The following is a 17,460-nucleotide window of genomic DNA, read 5'->3' as shown; positions in this document are numbered from 1 at the left end:
AGCTAAGCATTCAACATGTCACAAGTACTTTTGGCCGTCAGAGAAAATGTTTAAGAATGTAGTGGGAGTAAAAGTAAACGTTGTAAAGTACAGATACCCCCCAAAAAAACGATTTAAGTGAAATATTTTTTAAGTACGAGTGGGTTCGCTGTTGATACCTAGCATGCTGTCTGGGCGAAGTCAGTGTGGCTATGTGATGCATAATCTCCTGTAAAATGTAGGCTACACTGAATGCCTACCAACATAATATAGGCCTGTAGTGACAGGTTTGTTTTACTTATTTGACTTTGACTATTGTTTTGTAGGGTGAACATTAAACTCTAATTGTTTACGGTGGATGCACGCCTGCTTTTGTAATACCATCAGCTGTTTAACCAAACTTGTTATTTGGCTAACTGCCACTCTACCTTGTTCCATAAGGCGGAAGGAGGGGGCTGATAAAGTTCTGCGCATGCTCTATAGGTTGTTTTTCCACAAAATCATCGCTTAAAGTGAGCTGAGCGACGAAAGTTCCTTGTCTTTGACCAGAGACCAACGCGCAGACGGGCGGACGATAACAGCATCCACTGCTGTTATTAAGCCTTTACATCTAAATGAACTTTTGTCAAAGAAAGCCCTGATCATGCCCACTGCTTTTGCAGGGCAAAGATATTGATCGGCGTATCAAATACATTTTTTTTTCTTCGTATGAGATTATTTTTTCATATACTTTCATTTTTCGGTAGGCTACCTGTGTTTTTTTTACACCATGGTGCTTGGAAAGGTGAAGAGCTTCACAGTCAGCTACGACTGTCTCAATGACAGTAATGTCCCCGTTTTCGCAAGTGGGGACTCGGTCTCAGGGAGGGTGATCATCGAAGTCACTGGAGAAATCCGTGTGAAATCTCTTAAAATTCATGCAAAAGGATTTGCGAAAGTTCGTTGGACTGAATCGCGAAATGCTGGCTCCAATACTGCCTATACGCAAAATTACGCTGAAGAAGTAGAATATCTCAACCATAGAGACATCCTCATTGGACATGAAAGAGGTAAGAATATACAACCTTATTTGTAAAGAAATAACTTTGTTATTGACGTGCTCGGTGTAGTCTAGTCATGGTGGCCCTTGAGGTTCCATACAGAGAATGCTGTTGTGTTGTCAACCTATACTATTGGCTAACAATGAACACAATTGAATGTATAACAGAGAACGATTTGGGGACGATCTATGAAGCAGCTCACAACGATACCTTTTATTTGGTTTACTACTGGCTATACAGCCGTCTATAACACATTTTGTAGGCTGTTGACATGTCTTGAGACATGTCAACTACAGTATTCTTCAATGAATTTTTATATTTGACATATGGGAATGTATTTAAGCACGATACTTCATAATCATGTTATCATATAGACTACATAATTCTAAAGTGTATCTTTAGCCTATCAAATTGGCTGTCGGCTGCATATCCTGAATGGGAGTCTTCTCTATCCTTCCTTCATTTTAGCCTATACAACTATTATATGAATTACACTATTTTCTCAAAACGCAGTACATGAAGGTGCATAGCAGTCTGTTTACATGTGTGCAGTTTGATCCAAAAAATAGTTATCGAGCGATCATGTAAAGTTGAACGTTGTAGCTATTCTTAAGTTTCCACCATTGTTCGAAGCTGGTTCAATCCTGTTCAGAAACTGGTTGTGTGGGGTGAAGGGACTGGGCTTTCTCTCCGTTGATTGGCTGAAGTGCTCATGCGTCTTCAAATGACCTCATGCTTTTGCAGAAAATGACAGAAAAAAAAGTCGGCAACTTTGTATCCGACCTGTCAGCACAATGTTACAAAGTCGCATGAAAAGAAATGTCATTCGTTCAATTTAGCCTGTTCTATTATGCTTTTATCTAGTGATTTAGTGATCGCCTACTGTGTGTAGCCTAATGAATGGTGCATAACAAGGCCTGCAATTGGCTATGAATATGATTATCTGAAGGCATAACAATTTAGCCTATTTGCGGATAATAAATGTAGGCTACTACTTTTTGTTCACTTCAGAATTACACATCACTGAAACTTGGTAGTCCTAGTCGCTAGAACAGGTTTGTTAGCTTGTTCCTGAGGTAGTTGATCGTTCAGCTGATTGGATAGAAAGGTCAGTCCGAGAATTGAAGTAGCTTCATTTAATGTGGGGTTTGAATTTATGCCATCAACTATTTTGTACAGTGTTGCCCAATTTACAACTTAGTTACCTTTTCCTTGTTACTGGCTGTGATTTGAATGTTTCTTGATGGTGAAAATAATGTATTTGATCTGTCTATGTATGGGAAATTAATGTTTGCATGTTGCTCATGTTTTATATCAATTGTTGAATAGTTTTAAGTTCCTTGAAATGGTCAAAGCCTTACTATGTGTCTATTGCAATCATGTATGCAGTTTTTAAGGGTATCCGTGGCATTTAATAAAGGTTTAAGTAATATAATTTACTTCTTTGTCTGTCCTCTTTTTCAATAACTGTGTGTGTTCCTCTATTCTATCCGTTACAATATTTTCTGACGTGTAATATTGAGTGGGTGAAGTCTCTATGGGACGCGGTGCAGTACACGCGTCAGGTCTTGAGAGGGCTGTGCCTGATAGTGAGCATGTTGGGTTGAGCCATGGACTGAATGCCGCACACAGTGAATGCGTGATGAGAGAGCCGGCTTGGGGAAGCTGCTCGCTCCGGTTTAGGCCGGTCCTCTCCTGCTCCAGTCTGCTTTTGAGTGACAGTTCGGCAGTTGTTTACCGCGACTCTGCCGCTGCTTAAGGCTGGGTGGGAGCGCTGAGCTGGCAGAAACGAAGCTCCCGCTCCATAACGCGTAACTTTTAAATAATACACAGCGGGCTAGAGTTTATGTAAAGAAACAAAATAATCAACATTTTCTTACAGATCACATAATGCTCAATAACGCGTCGTCGTTGCCCCCCCCCTCCGCCTATTACACAAGAATAATACATAATGTGAGAAATAATTATTAGATTCTCTATTTTACAGTTAATCATTGATTGGGACAGATTATATCACTTTTATGTGCTTTTAGAAAAACAATATTTTAATTTCAATACTGATTTAAACAATGTGTCAAATTATTTTTGTTCAAGACTTAAAAGTTTGTTTTTTTTTATACATGGGTAAATATGTGTTTCCAGAAGGGTCAAAAGGATCTTTAATCACAGAGATCATAATTTCACATTTCCATTTTTTTCTTCTTCTCATCATTGTCATTACAAGCTGTGCCTTCCTGGTGTCCGAAAATGAAAATAATTATGACATGAAGTTCTGTTGTGCTCTGTTCCCCTCAGTTGTGGCGGTATTGTTTTATATCTGTGTTCTGATACGTAGGTGACATCGTACTGTATATTTTCCAGGTATGGCATACGTGTTGGAATATTGTCCCTCTCTTGTTTCAGATGATGACAACTCAGAAGAAGGACTCACCACTATCCATTCAGGAAGACATGAGTATGCATTCAGCCTTGAGCTTCCACAGATGTAAGTATCTCCTCTTTACCTATCAAAATATATATATTTTTAAAGGACAAATACTTATATTAAATATCCGTATGTCTGTCCTTAGTTGAAGATTGAAATAGCGTCTGGCTTTGTTCTCCTGAAATGACCCTCTTTCCCCTCTCTTATTCCTCTCAGACCCCTGGCTACCTCATTCGAAGGGAAGCACGGCAGCGTGCGCTACTGGGTGAAGGCCGAGCTACACAGGCCATGGCTTCTGCCCATGAAGACCAAGAAAGAATTCACAGTCTTCGAACACATCGACATCAACACTCCCTTACTGCTGGTGAGCTTAAGGATCTTTCTCCTGTACAGTGTTTGTATGTGTAGTTAGACTATAGGCACTTCCTTGGTTACCCCTAATCTCTTCAGGGTCTTTAGAATTGTTCAATGGTTCATTTGGTAACGGCGATCGAGTTTCATTGGCAGCCAAGAGAGTGACTTAAAGGCAGAAGTATGACAAATTTCTAGCCGCAATTGTTGCCTATATATAGAAGGAATTAGCCAGTACCAGCACTCAGGCCCCTTACTTTTCAGCCGTTGTAATCTGATTTGGTGTAGTGGCTGCCAATGCCTATTATTGTGGTCGCAGCTTGTCCCACATGTTTGTTGATGTTGTTGTACCAACTGACACAATGCACAGAGGACACCAGTGGACATTGGTTGTGAAAAACACGGTTTCCCCATACCTAACAGATTATTTCCTGATCAGTTGATATAGTAGAAAAATTATGACATACAGCATGAAGCGATGATGTTGATTTATGTGTGTGTGAAATTACTGCTGATTTTAAGTATTGGGTTGTCTGTGACAGCCACCTGCTGTCTAAACATGCCTTCCGGGTATATGGAAAGAGAAACTGGTATCTCCCTGTATTTGAATGACAGGCCTCAGGCGCTGTATGTCATTATGCTAGCTGCACAAGGGTACAGTTTCTGCCAGGGGCCAATAACATGTATTTTCCCCCTAGGGATGATTGGGTAGAGGAATAAAGTATTTTCCAAACACTTACGTTTCCTTGTTTTCGCTCTCTGTTTCAGTCGCCCCAGGCAGGCACAAAAGACAAGACTTTATGCTGCTGGTTCTGCACCTCAGGTCCAATCTCCTTAAGTGCCAAAATCGAAAGGAAGGGATATACCCCAGGTAAGAGGAACACCCCGACTCTGTCACTCGTATTGATTAGTCATTTGGCACTCTTGTAGATTAATGACTGTAGATGACTGCCGTATTATGTTTGTGACATCTCAATCAAAGGATCCTTTAACTGATTTAACTGAACCGCTTCTTACTTGTCTTTGCAGGAGAGTCTATTCAGATCTTCGCTGAGATTGAGAATTGCTCGTCTCGCATGGTCGTGCCAAAGGCAGCCATTTACCAAACACAGACCTTCTACGCCAAAGGGAAAATGAAGGAGGTAAAACAGCTGGTGGCCAACATCAGAGGAGAGTCGTTGTCCTCGGGCAAGACGGAGACGTGGAATGGCAAAATGCTGAAGATCCCCCCCATCTCTCCCTCCATCTTGGACTGCAGCATCATCCGAGTGGAGTATTCTCTCATGGTTAGTACAGCTACTGCCCTGAAGAGACCATCTCTTTCTCGCTCTGACATTTGTAAACCAATTCAAACGGGTTGAGAGAAATCTGTAGCTATCATCCGTATAAATATGGAGTATAGTGTGCTGTAAAATGAGAATATGCGTCATTAGGATCCACATGGTTACTAGGCACATTTTAATAGGTTTCTTGAGTGGTTCCTAGAAAGCTCTCGATAGTTCCCATAAAAGCCTGTGACCTAGGCAGTCATGGCAAAGACACTCCCATCATACCTTGTGTTCTCTCCATACGCAGTTAAGAGGATCAGTCTAGAATATTAGTGTCGACGCCTGTCTTAGAGGTGCTAATGACCTCTTTACCCTGTCATCGGAGTGCCCCTTGCCCAAGTCTTAACACTGTTGAACACACAGGTTTGTTGTTCAATGAAGGTGGACCTTCAGTTCTAACCCTCTGTTGTGTGCTGCTCACCCTCTCCAGGTGTACGTGGACATCCCCGGAGCTATGAACCTGTCTCTGAACCTGCCACTGGTCATCGGCACTATCCCGCTGCACCCCTTCGGCAGCCGCACCTCCAGTGTCAGCAGCCAGTGCAGCATGACCATGAGCTGGCTAGGCATGGCCCTGCCAGAGCGCCCTGAAGCCCCACCAAGCTATTCAGAGATCGTGACAGAGGAGCAGAGACGGAGCCTGGAGGTGACCTCAGCCAGGGATGAGTTTGAGGGACCACTCTTTGCCTACATCCAGGAGTTCCGCTTCCAGCCTCCTCCGCTCTACTCTGAGGTATGCATCAGCACAGCGTACACCCTCAACTTTTACACACTGCAGTAAGTGATCATACTAAAGCCTGGTAGCCAAGAGGTCTTGGTCTTTTTGTTAAAGCAGTGTTTCCTCCTCTTCCTCTAGATTGATCCCAATCCCGATCAAGCCAGCCGGACGGAGGAGAGGAGACCTGACACTTGTCCATCACGTTGAAGGAAACACAGAACCCCCGCCCGGAGATGTTTTGGGCGTTTCTAAGTCAACTCTGTTTTTGTATTTTTCTTCCCCCCGGTGACAGCGTTCGCACTCCGCCCGCGACGTCGAGAGGAGAGAAAAAACAAACAAACAAATACCACAGGGGAACAAAGCCCTGCCCACTTCCACAGAGAAAGGCACAGGAAGTCTGCCTTCCTGCCTGGCCCGGGGAAAGGCCGGTCGAACATCCACCTAACCTGTGAGGGGGGGAGAAGAAAAAAAAATCTTTAGTGGAGACAGCCTTGGTGGAGTGAGTGATGACACGCCAGGGCCATCTCTGCCTATGGCTCTTCATCGACCTCATATTTTCTGTTACCACTGCACATGCGGACATGGCTTTCACATAGAGCAGAACTATCATGTCGAGACCTGAGCAGGAAAAAAAGAAAAACAGGAAGAAGAGAATACAATATAACCACCACTGTCTGAAGCGCTCAGCGGCAGTTGGCAAGGGAGCAAAGACTGGCCTCCTCCTGCCTCATTTGGGATTTTTGCACATGTTATTCTTTGCTTGAGTTGTGTGGCTCCATTTTAAGAAGAATAAAATCAGCACTAATTGTTTTTCTTCTGCCTAGTAACAATGCTGGACTAAAGAGACTGCAGGCTTAACTCATAAACTCCTTATCCGCACAACTTCGAACAACGCAGAGAACATATTTGGACAAAAACAATGCACTGACCTTGTTTAATCTGTTTTAAGATGTTATTTTTCCTTATTACATTTCCTTAATGACTTGTAGACTGGACTTGAATGCAGCAGAACACTCTCCATCCAAAAGCTCTTTTTCGATATTGCCTCCTCAGTTTGGTTCAAAGTGTGGCATCCTTTTTTCTGGTTCTGTACTATGTTTTGTCCTTTGATTTAGTTCCAAACTTAGAATGCCTTTTATGCCAAGCATTGTTTGCTTCGTGTTTATGTTGTGCTTGTTCTGGAGTAGAGGAGCCGCAGGCTAGAGCTTGTCACTCAAGTATAACATGAAACGCAGAGAATTTTGTGTGTGTGTGTGTGTGTGTGTGTGTGTGTGTGACGGAAAGAGTGGGACATATCAGAATTCGCACACTCTGTGTCTGCAGCCCCTCTACTCATACAACAGAGGCTTACATACTGCCTATAAAAAAGCACTGTCTCAGGTGATCTTCTCACTTGCCAAATGATTGAAAAAGAAAATGTTTTGTTTTAATTGTACTGTTTGAAATAGTGAAAGGAGGATTTCTTTAAAAAAAAGTATATTACCATAACAAGAGAGAAGAGACATACACACAGAGCAGCAAGGCAGCTTTCCAAAATGAACGACATTCCCTTTTTGCCATCGCTGCACTTGCCGACTTCATTCACCAACTGTGTTATTTTCCAGACCAGTGAAGCCTGAAATGCTAGAATTATATATAATTTAAAAAAAAGTAAGACTACATGATATGAAATGCTTCAAATAATGGGGCAGACACAAACCCAGCCTGGCTAAATGCTGGGGAAGAATTGGACGTTGCTAAAGCTCCGCTCAAACTGGCCAGAACAAGTAGTGGTAGGTTGAAATGAGTAATACATTGGTTTTCAAACTCATTCAACACCTAGACCAGTAATAGTGGAGATTTGGCATTGTCTTAAACATGAGGCACTTTTTGAAGGAAAACATTTTAAAATTGCATTGACAGTGAAGGTCTGTAAAATGTTGGGCATCCCACATCATTTCTTGATGAGACATTTGGTCAAGCAGTGTTTGTGTTGGACATAAATGCATTATTTCATCTTCTAAGACGTTTTTTGAAAGTTTACAGTTATAATTAGTTGACAAGTTTGTGTGTGTGTGCTCTGTTTAGATCTAGCTAGCAACTATAAGAATATTGCTTACAGTGACAGAAAAAACTACAAATTAAAGTGATCTTATCTTAGTGGCCTTGACACAGAACTGACATAATTATGATGCTTCATTATCAAGTGTCGATATAATTTACAACCTTACTCTTTTAGCTATTTTCTTTTCTTTGTATGTGTGATTAGTCCTTTCATGCTTTTCAAAGGGACAAAAAGGGAAGAAAATAAATCGTTTAAAAATATATATATATTTTTTTAATGACGATCCCTGGACAAGCCTCTTGTGTGTTTTTCTGAATGCGTTTAGTGATGACTGGGTAGTTAGTTTATGTACTTGGGCATTGATGGTTTGTTATCCAGTCAGACAACCCCATTTCTACTCACCTTTCAGCTTCAGGGAACAGCTGTGGATCAGCAACCCTCCCTTCCCACAGAGAACGAATTAGCTTACAAATGGAATAGACCGCTAATTCTAAGATAAAATCACTTTTGTTTGTTTTGATTTTTATCTTGGGGAATATGTATCAAGCTAAAGTACAAATGAATAAGCTTAAATCTGTTTCAGGTTGGTCAATTCTATAGTCCATTGTTCGGGCCTCAGTGTAGTCCAGTTTTAAAAGCTAAATTCCTGACTTACTAAAGTGAGGAATTAAAACATTAGAAATGGGAGAGTGCATCTGAAATGTTTTAGAAACAAAGTGCAATATTACTCATTTGAATTAGTTTCATTCACTATTTGTATGTCTAATTTCTCCTTTTGTCTTTTTATAGTTTCTTAGTCACGATCATATATAGATATTGTATGAATGTCCTGAATGATTGTAACCTTCTGCCTAGTATTTCTTTTGAGTTTAATAAACTTTTGTTAAAAATGTACATTGTTGTGGGAATCAGTAATTTCTTCTTGATGAGACCTCATTAAACTTTCAGCATATGGGTTTTAAAAAAATCGGAAAACTTACCTGATCTAAGTTATCTGAAATCAATTTAGTTAGGCTCATCCAACCATAGACTATATAAAGATGAAGGGCTCAATATCAGTACAGCAGTCCCACATTTTGAATGAAGGCAAGACATCACGAGCATGGTCACGACACACGCAGCCCAAGCTTCCATAAACTAGTGCAACAGCGCCTCTGCTGGTTGTTCCTAAAAACAGACTTCACTCCACTGCATCCACTATTCCAATTTTATAGTGTGAGCCTGACAAAAGACTTGGGGCTCGATTCAATCCATATGTTGAAGATCAGCGCTATAGCGCAATTGAAATGTAAAGGCAATTTAAGATTGAGCCGACATGCAACGTTTACCGTGAATGCAGTCTCTGCCAATGCGGGAACATTGCCTTTAAATTTCAATCGCTTTTCAGCGCTATGGATTGAATAGAGCCCTTGGTAGTGGTTTCCTAGAAAGAAATGTCAAGGAAGTAGCTATAACAATCAAAATCAATAAGGAATGCCAATGCAGGCATGACGGTTATATCCACATGTACATGGTTTTACTTGTCTTGGTCAAAGTTGTGTATGCTGTAAGGCCTCCCAACCCAAAACACAAGTTTATATCCACCCAACTTATCTCCACGTTATAGAGCTGAACAGCTGACAAGGTGCCTTTTAATGGCATTTTCTTGATGTTCTCATTCACTGTAAATGCTGCAAGTGTAAATTACCTTTAAAAGTCAAATTCGAAGCGTGGCTTTAATGTGCCTTGGATTGAATCCCGGCCTTACTCTAGTCTAATAAAATGTGTTTACTTATAGGGATGTGAAATGCTGACGTGGGCTGTATCTTCTAGAGAGAACATGGATGTGTTCCTCTGGCAGGGTATTAGGGTTCAGGGGTCATGCCAAAGCTGATATCTGAGGTGCTGGACACACAGACACCAGGGACACTGACTCCAGTTTCTCAATGACCTTTCCTCTCAGGAAGCTCCAGGGGTCATGACCTATGTGAAAGTCATAGGTCACACACAGTGGTTTGAGTACAGAAATTGGACAGGTACAATAGGACTGCGAAGTCACGGTGACCCCCATCTCCAGGAACAGCGCAAACTGTCTCTAACCAGAATAGAAAGGGAGGCCCCGGTGCACAACTGAGCAAGAGGATAGGTACATTAGAGTGTCTAGTTTGAGAGACAGACGCCTCACAAGTCCTCAACTGGCAGCTTCATTAAATAGTACCCACAAAGCACCAGTCTCAACGTCAACAGTGAAGAGGCGACTCCGGGATGCTGGTCTTCTAGGCAGACTAACAAACTAGACACTCTAATGTACCTATCCTCTTGCTCAGTTGTGCACCGGGGCCTCCCTTTCTATTCTGGTTAGAGACCGTTTGCGCTGTTCTGTGAAGGGAGTAGTACACAGCATTGTATGAGATCTTCAGTTTCTTGGCAATTTCTCGCATGGAATAGCCTTCATTTCTCAGAACAAGAATAGACATGAGTTACAGAAGAAAGTTCTTTGTTTCTGGCCATTTTGAGCCTGTAATCGAACCCACAAATGCTGCTGCTCCAGATATTCAACTAGTCTAACGAAGGTCAGTTTTATTGCTTCTTTAATAAGGACAACTGTTTTCAGCTGTGCAGTCATAATTGCAAAAAGGGTTTTCTAATGATCAATTAGCCTTTTAAAATGATACATTTGGATCAGCTAACACAACATGCCATTGGAACACAGGAGTGATAGTTGCTGATAATGGGCGTCTGTACGCCTATGTAGATATTTGATAAAATATCAGCCGTTTCCAGCTACCATAGTCATTTACAACATTAACAATGTCTACACTGTGTTTCTGATCAATTTGATGTTATTTTAATGGACAAAAAAATTGCTTTTCTTTAAAAAACAAGGACATTTCTAAGCAACCTCAAATTTTTGAACAGTAGTGTAAGTATACAGTTAGAATAAACTTTGGCAGCGATTACAGCTATGAGTCTTTCTGAGTATGTCTTTTAAGAGCTTTGCACACCTGGATTGTACTATATTTGCACATTATTCTTTTTAAACTTCTTAAAGCTCTGTCAAGTTGGTCGTTGATCGTTGCTAGAGAGTCATTTTCAAGTATTTTCTTAAATTGTCAAGCTGATTTAAGTCAAAACTGTATCTAGGCCACTCAGGAACATTCAATGTTGTATCAGTAAGGTACTCCAGTGTGTACATGGCCTTGTGTTTTAGGTTATTGTCCTGCTAGAAGGTGAATTTGTCTCCCATTGAAAGCAGACTGGACCAGGTTTTCCTGTAGGATTTTGCCTGTGCTTAGCTCTATTCCCAAAAAACTCCCTAGTCCTTGCCGATGACGATCCATGATGTAGCCAAGCTTGAAAATATGAGTAATACTCTGTGATGTGTTATGTTGAATTTGCAACAAATGCTTTGTATTCAGGACACAAAGTTCATTTCTTTGCCACATTTGTTTTGCGGTTTTTAGTGCCTTATTGCAAACAGGACGCATGTTTTGGAATATTTGGATGCTGTACAGGCTTCCTTCTTTTCACTCTGTCATTTAGGTTAGTTTTAAACCTTGTAACTGTTTTAAAGTCACCATTGGGCTCATGTTGAAATCTCTGAGCGGTTTCCTTCCTCTCCGGCAACTGAGTTAGGAAGGACGCCTGTATCTTTGTAGTGGCTGGATGTATTGATACACCGTTCAAAGTGTAATTAATAACTTCACCATACTCAAAGGGATATTCAATGTCTGCTCTTTAAAACAAAATTACCCATCTACCAATCTACTTTGCGAGGCATTGTAAATCCTCGCTGGTCTTTGTGGTTGAATCTGTTTGAAATGCACTGCTCGAATGAGAGACCTTACAGATAATTGTATATGTGGGGTACAGAGATGAGGTCGTCATTCAAAAATCATGTTAAACACTATCAGAGTCCATGCAACTTATGTGATTTGTTAAGTACAGTTTTACTCCTGAACTTATTCAGGTTTGCCATAACAAACGGGTTAAATACATTTCAGCTTTTAATTTCGAATGAATTTGTAGAAATGTCAAACATATTTTATACTTTGACATTATGGGGTATTGTGTGTAGGCCAGTGACAAAAAAAAATCTAAATTTAATCCATTTTAAATTCAGGTTGTAACACAACAAAAAGGCAATGGGTGTGAATACTTTCTGAAGGCACTGTACAATGCCACGCACGATACAGTTTATTGATTCACACTGAATGCTGGACCATTGCTAACTTTCCTCATCAAGGGGATAGGATGTTAGGTTGAGATTCACCTGGTTGTCTCTGAGCATGTTTGGTCAGAACAAACTGGGTTGTAATTGTGCTTTGAGCATGATTTCTTCCAATCAGGCATTGATATCAAAGGATGGCCATAAGATGAAATACAATGGAGGGGTGTTTCTATTCCAATAGCCATTGTACTAACTGTACACATTGTTCATTTCATTCAAACTGTCTTGTACTGAGCAAAATGAAGAAAGACAAATCGATACATTTATTTTGTAATAGTTCGGAAGAAACAAAGCAAGTTTGTATCAATTCATTAGTATTTTCCAATTTGAAGTTGTGTTTGAAATGCCTTTCATGGTTGGCATGGGTGAGAGATACATAACCTGTGAGGTAACAAAACGATCAATGCAATACGTAGACAATCCATTGCGTTACGTCAGCTGTGTTTTGTAATAATTGATTACAAAGCAAGAAGAGGAGTGTAGAATATTACGCACAATGATGGGATTATTCTGAGCAATGAAAAATGCACTATTCTCAAGCAAGGCTATTGGCTCTACTCGAGCCTGAGTGAAGTTAACTGATTATGGCAGTATTTTTTATTACACCCAGCTGCACATAAATCTGGCCTACAGCAGAACATTTCAAATGATTTTCTGCTCTTCAAAGTATGGATGCTAACCATATTTGACACATCACTGTCATAGAAGTGCCAGGTAATCGTTCCACGCACATTTCTTTTCCATGATGAGTCAGCGGCCTGCTCAGCTTTGACCTCGCACTTTTGTGTCCCTTTGTGTGTGTCCCCCCCGGTCCCCGCTCCCCCGGGCCCCGCTCCCCCTGGCCTGGTCTCTTTGACACTTGTGGGTCTGGCCCTTTGTGCCTGGCTGACCCCTGGGACAGGGATAAAGGAGGGTGGGATTATTGGGGGGAGCAGCACGCTGATTAGCTAGTGCTGACGCTACGCAGGCCTCAGCTGTTTCCTCTCACAGGCTAATTCAGACACCGCAACCACTGCTCCAGTCAGTCAGTCAGCCCATAGAGACCTGTGACCAAGCACGTCCAAGGTCTCAATGGGAGAGACTTAGCTGCCTCATCATCACTGTGACAGTGACATCACTGTCACTGTCACAGTTAGATGCACATATACATTTCTGCACAGAACCAGAGTGAAGAACCCACTGGCCCCAGCATTCTAGCCTGGTCCCAAATCATGGAACAAGGAGTTGACATGACAAACAGATGTGGGATCAGGTTACCAGCATTCCCCTCCCCAGGTGTTGCTACATAGCAGTTTTATAGTGTGAAACTTGAACTACGAGATTTGCGAATGTAATGTTTAGCCAATAGAACAATTGGGGTGATAAAAGCTCATGCAAATGGAGGGAATGAAGGTATTGAATTTCTTACTTGAATTGGCTGTATAATCCCAAAAAATGTCAGCCAATTCTCATACGGATGTCTGCAGCCCACATGCAGAGATAAGTGTTAAGATCGTGAATAAAGTCTAATAGCTTAGTTGCCATAATAGAAGCACAATACAAATTAATATTATACTGATTTGTCTGGCATTAGAGGATAATGAAGCCATTAAATTAAGTTTAAAAATGTAGTTGTTTGGAGAAAATGACCATTCACAATAGTTATGCTAGGTCAATGCTTTAACAAAAACAGTCTGAATATCTTAAGTGCCTGTCTGCCCTTATGGGAATGCTCAATGGAACTCTGCAAAAAAACAGCAAGAAAGTTAACTCCTCTTACCCTACTGACTGCTCACTACTGATTTGGTTTCAATGACTAGTTTTCAAAGTCTGGGTTTACATGTCTCTCTCTGTAAATTACTTTCATGTCTATTGGCTTCTCTTGTTTCAGCCAGCTTGCATGTGAGACATAACTAAGTGAATCACGTTTCAGACGGAAAAGTTGCCATTATTGTTGAAAGTCTGTCACAGTCGAATAGAAACAAGAAGCAAGTTCATTTTGGCAAGATGTTTTGTTATGATTTTAATAGGCAGACTGCCATGAGGTTTACAGTTCCAATGTCCACTTTGTTCTTTTTAATCCTGTTTTCTAGTGAAATTATGTTGTCATTGTCACATCCTGACCGTAGTTCCTTTTTTATGTCTCTATTTTGGTTTGGTCAGGCGTGAGTTGGGGTGGGCATTCTATGTTTTGTACTTCTATGTGTTTGGCCTGGTTATGGTTCCCAATCAGAGGCAGCTGTCAATCGCCGCCCGTCAGTCCAGAGGCACCAGAGCCACCCGTCAGTCCGGAGGTGCCAGAGCCGCCCGTCAGTCCAGAGGTGCCGCCAGAGCCGCCCGCCAGAGCCGCCCGCCAGTTCCGAGGCGCCACCTAAGTGGGCCAAGACTAAGGTGGAGTGGGGTCTACGTCCCGCACCAGAGCCGCCACCGCAGTGAAATGCCCACCCAGACCCTCCCCTATAGGTTCAGGTTTTGCGGCTAGAGTCCGCACCTTTTGGGGGGGGGGGGGGCGTCCTGACCTTAGTTCCTTTTTTATGTCTCTATTTTGGTTTGGTCAGGGCGTGAGTTGGGGTGGGCATTCTATGTTTTGTACTTCTACGTGTTTGGCCAATCAGAGGCAGCTGTCAATCGTTGTCTCTGATTGAGAACCATACTTAGGTAGCCTGTTCCCACCTGTGTTTGTGGGTAGTTGTTTTCTCTCTCTGTGTCTGCACCAGACAGAACTGTTTCGTGTTGGTCTATTTTTGTTATTTTGTCTTAGTGTTCTGAGTTAAATAAATGTTAACATGGACACTTACCACGCTGCGTTTTGGTCCGATCTTGACTACTCTTCATCAGACGAAGAGGATCGTTACAGTCAATGTGATTGTAGCATGCTGCTCTTTGTAAAGTTAATAGTAAAGGTCACTATCAAATGGTTGTTTCTTCTTGAGCCTTGACCTATTGGCTCAAGCTCTAAGTCGTCTGTCATCAGGTCTATTGGGCCTAACGACTGGATTCAATCGGTAGGGTGGAAGTATCGCGGAAGATCCACATAGACATTTAAAAGTAATTTCTGATTGAGCCGACATATGCAACTTAGTCCGTGAATACAGGCTCCGTGAACATGGGAACATTGCCTTAAAATTTCAATAGAGCTACAACATGGCTTTTCTGCGATACCTCCGGGACAGGGATTGAATCCAACCCTTAATATCATAGTACTCCAATACCCAGTAGCATGTTCCTATTGAAAACTAAAAGTTAAAAGGGCCTCATCTATGATAGGGAACATTGAGTAACCAAATGTTTGTTGTCAACCTAGAGAAAACACAAAGTGCTTAATAAATTAAATTTCCCCCAAGTATTTCTTTCCATCAAATACATTGCTTGCACAATATAGCGTCTTAGAGCCTGAAGGACTAGGAGCATAGGGACCAGAAGGCAACATTATGACAAGGATATGGATGCCTGATGAAGACCTAAGGGTCGAAACCTAGCAGCATGAGCAGCAGTGCGCAGCTTTTTCCTTTCTGTTTTAATATTATGACAAGGGCCAGGAGTTTTTCCTGCTTAGGTCACATAGGCCCCTAGTTACGACGGCTAAATCCAGTCTGATCAAGTCTCTCGTTGTTAGAAGGCTGCAGGCATAGTCTATTACAAGGAGTCATTGTGTTTAGATGTATTTTCGCAGAGCTGTTATTTTCTGCCATCCGTACTGCACACACCTCAGCTCAAACACTCTCCTTCAAAAACCATGCTATTCATATCTGACATAAATACACATGTTTTTCTGCTCTGTTTTGTTTGTTAGACAGCGAGGCCATAATGTTCCCAAACCTTTTAGAGAGTAAGAGCTCTTCATCATCATCCACAACAAAGAGAAGACTGGCTCATTCCAGTTTGAAGCCCTTTGACTCTCTCTGCCAGGTGCAGTTATTTAAAAAAAGAGTGCAGTTATTACAACAGACGTCACTTGTGACAAGTACTCTGCAAGGGATTTTCAACAACCTTGCGAAGGACAAGTTGTTTACCTTCACGATGCAATATGCTGAAGTGAACCGACCGGCGTAGGACAGGAGAAAGAGCAGAAGCCTAGTGCACCTTGTCAGCTTTGATGTGGCGTAGGCATTGAGGAAGACCAGGCGCAGGAAAACAGTCAAACACTGAAACAGTGTTGCACATTGGTGAGACACTCCTCCTCTGCTGCCACATCGTCAACGCCTGTCACCATGGCAATGCGTGAGAAAAACACATTAAGGAAGAGGTGACAGCTGCAAGCGGGAGAAATGGACACCTGCCCTGATGCCTGCCCTGACCACACTGGGCCTGTGTGTGCTATGGAGGAACCTGATAGCCCGAGTCACAAAGCCATGTTCCCATGCTGGGGGCTCTATACTCTACAGTAAAGACCAGCATGTTCAGCATTCAATCACACATATAGACCTGTCGGCACCACTGTAGTACAAGTTCAAGTCCCTTCTCACTAACACAGGCAATAGGCATAGTATTAGGGTTGTGTGTGTTTGCACCTCACTGCCCCACCCCCCCAGAAGAAAAAATAACAAGCTCAAAGGCAAGCATCAAACTGTGCAAGCCCAGCAACCTGGTCTCAGAGCATTTCATATTAGTCTCTACGTAAATCTGAGCTACTCCATTTATGATGTGTTACATTTTGTATGGTATGTATTAATCTGTGGATGTCCATCACCCATTTCTTATGACATGTTACGAATTACAATTCATATGAAATGTTATGAAATTGCAAAACATACCATATGTTAAGTATTTGCAAAACTAACATTATGTTATGAATTTGCTGAATGTATGATTTGTTAAGAAGTCTAGCTAGGTGGCTAGGTAGCTAAGGTTAGCTACCTGGCTAACGTTAGCTCGGCCAGGGTTTAGGGTTAGGGGTTAGGGTTAAGGTTGGGGTTAAGATTGGGAGTTAGGTTAAAGGGTTAGGGGAAGGGGAAGAGATGGCTAAAGGGTTAGGGGAAGGGTTAGCTAAAGGGTTAAGGTTAGGGTTAGGGGAAGGGTTAGCTAACATGCTAAGAACTTGCAAAGTAGCAAAACATGTGTAAGTACTTAACTTGCCAATTAGAAAGTTGCCCATGATGAGATTTGAACTTGCAACCTATGGGTTGCTAGACATTCATGTTATACATCCATCCGTCCACCCAGCTTTTGGTTTTGCCTTAAATAACAATCTGTCTCATGTAACCATACCAAACTTAGCATATCATATTAATTTGAGTGTCCAACATTTACATTTACTATGTTACGTATTGTCTATGAGACCAGGCATGCTGAACCAAGTGGAGGAAGGCATAGCCTACTGATCTTACTAAGTGACAACTGAGATAAACTCTGAGAAACGTCTTCTCAATGTCAACTGCATTTACTT

General features: G+C 41.7%; 1 protein-coding gene across 2 annotated transcripts; it reads left to right on the top strand.

Annotated features, from left to right (window-relative positions):
- The first annotated feature begins 502 nt into the window (after positions 1 to 502).
- Positions 503 to 8,779, top strand: arrdc3a (arrestin domain containing 3a). 2 transcript variants are annotated; one of them, XM_064937881.1, is made up of 7 exons: positions 503 to 1,028; positions 3,381 to 3,504; positions 3,661 to 3,808; positions 4,564 to 4,666; positions 4,825 to 5,081; positions 5,554 to 5,856; positions 5,980 to 8,779. In XM_064937881.1, the coding sequence occupies exons 1-7, from the start codon at positions 749 to 751 to the stop codon at positions 6,046 to 6,048; spliced, it is 1,284 nt and encodes a 427-aa protein (XP_064793953.1). In that variant the 5' UTR covers positions 503 to 748; the 3' UTR covers positions 6,049 to 8,779. The 2 variants fall into 2 exon arrangements, with proteins under 2 accessions (XP_064793953.1, XP_064793954.1); XM_064937882.1 differs by having other exon boundaries at positions 504 to 1,028; positions 3,423 to 3,504.
- Positions 8,780 to 17,460: the final 8,681 nt, after the last annotated feature.

This window comes from Oncorhynchus masou, chromosome 25, assembly GCF_036934945.1.
Source record: "Oncorhynchus masou masou isolate Uvic2021 chromosome 25, UVic_Omas_1.1, whole genome shotgun sequence".
Classification (NCBI taxonomy): domain Eukaryota; kingdom Metazoa; phylum Chordata; class Actinopteri; order Salmoniformes; family Salmonidae; genus Oncorhynchus; species Oncorhynchus masou.
Note: the sequence above shows the minus strand (reverse complement) of the source record. Positions and strands in the feature narration are given on the sequence as shown.

What these genes read in the sequence shown, in the direction of transcription:
- arrdc3a (XM_064937881.1), top strand. Translation starts at nt 749, where the DNA reads ATGGTGCTTGGAAAGGTGAAGAGCTTCACAGTCAGCTACGACTGTCTC. An exon ending in AGCCTTGAGCTTCCACAGAT is followed by an intron (nt 3,505 to 3,660) that starts GTAAGTATCTCC and finishes TATTCCTCTCAG; the next exon opens with ACCCCTGGCTACCTCATTCG. An exon ending in GAGTGGAGTATTCTCTCATG is followed by an intron (nt 5,082 to 5,553) that starts GTTAGTACAGCT and finishes CACCCTCTCCAG; the next exon opens with GTGTACGTGGACATCCCCGG.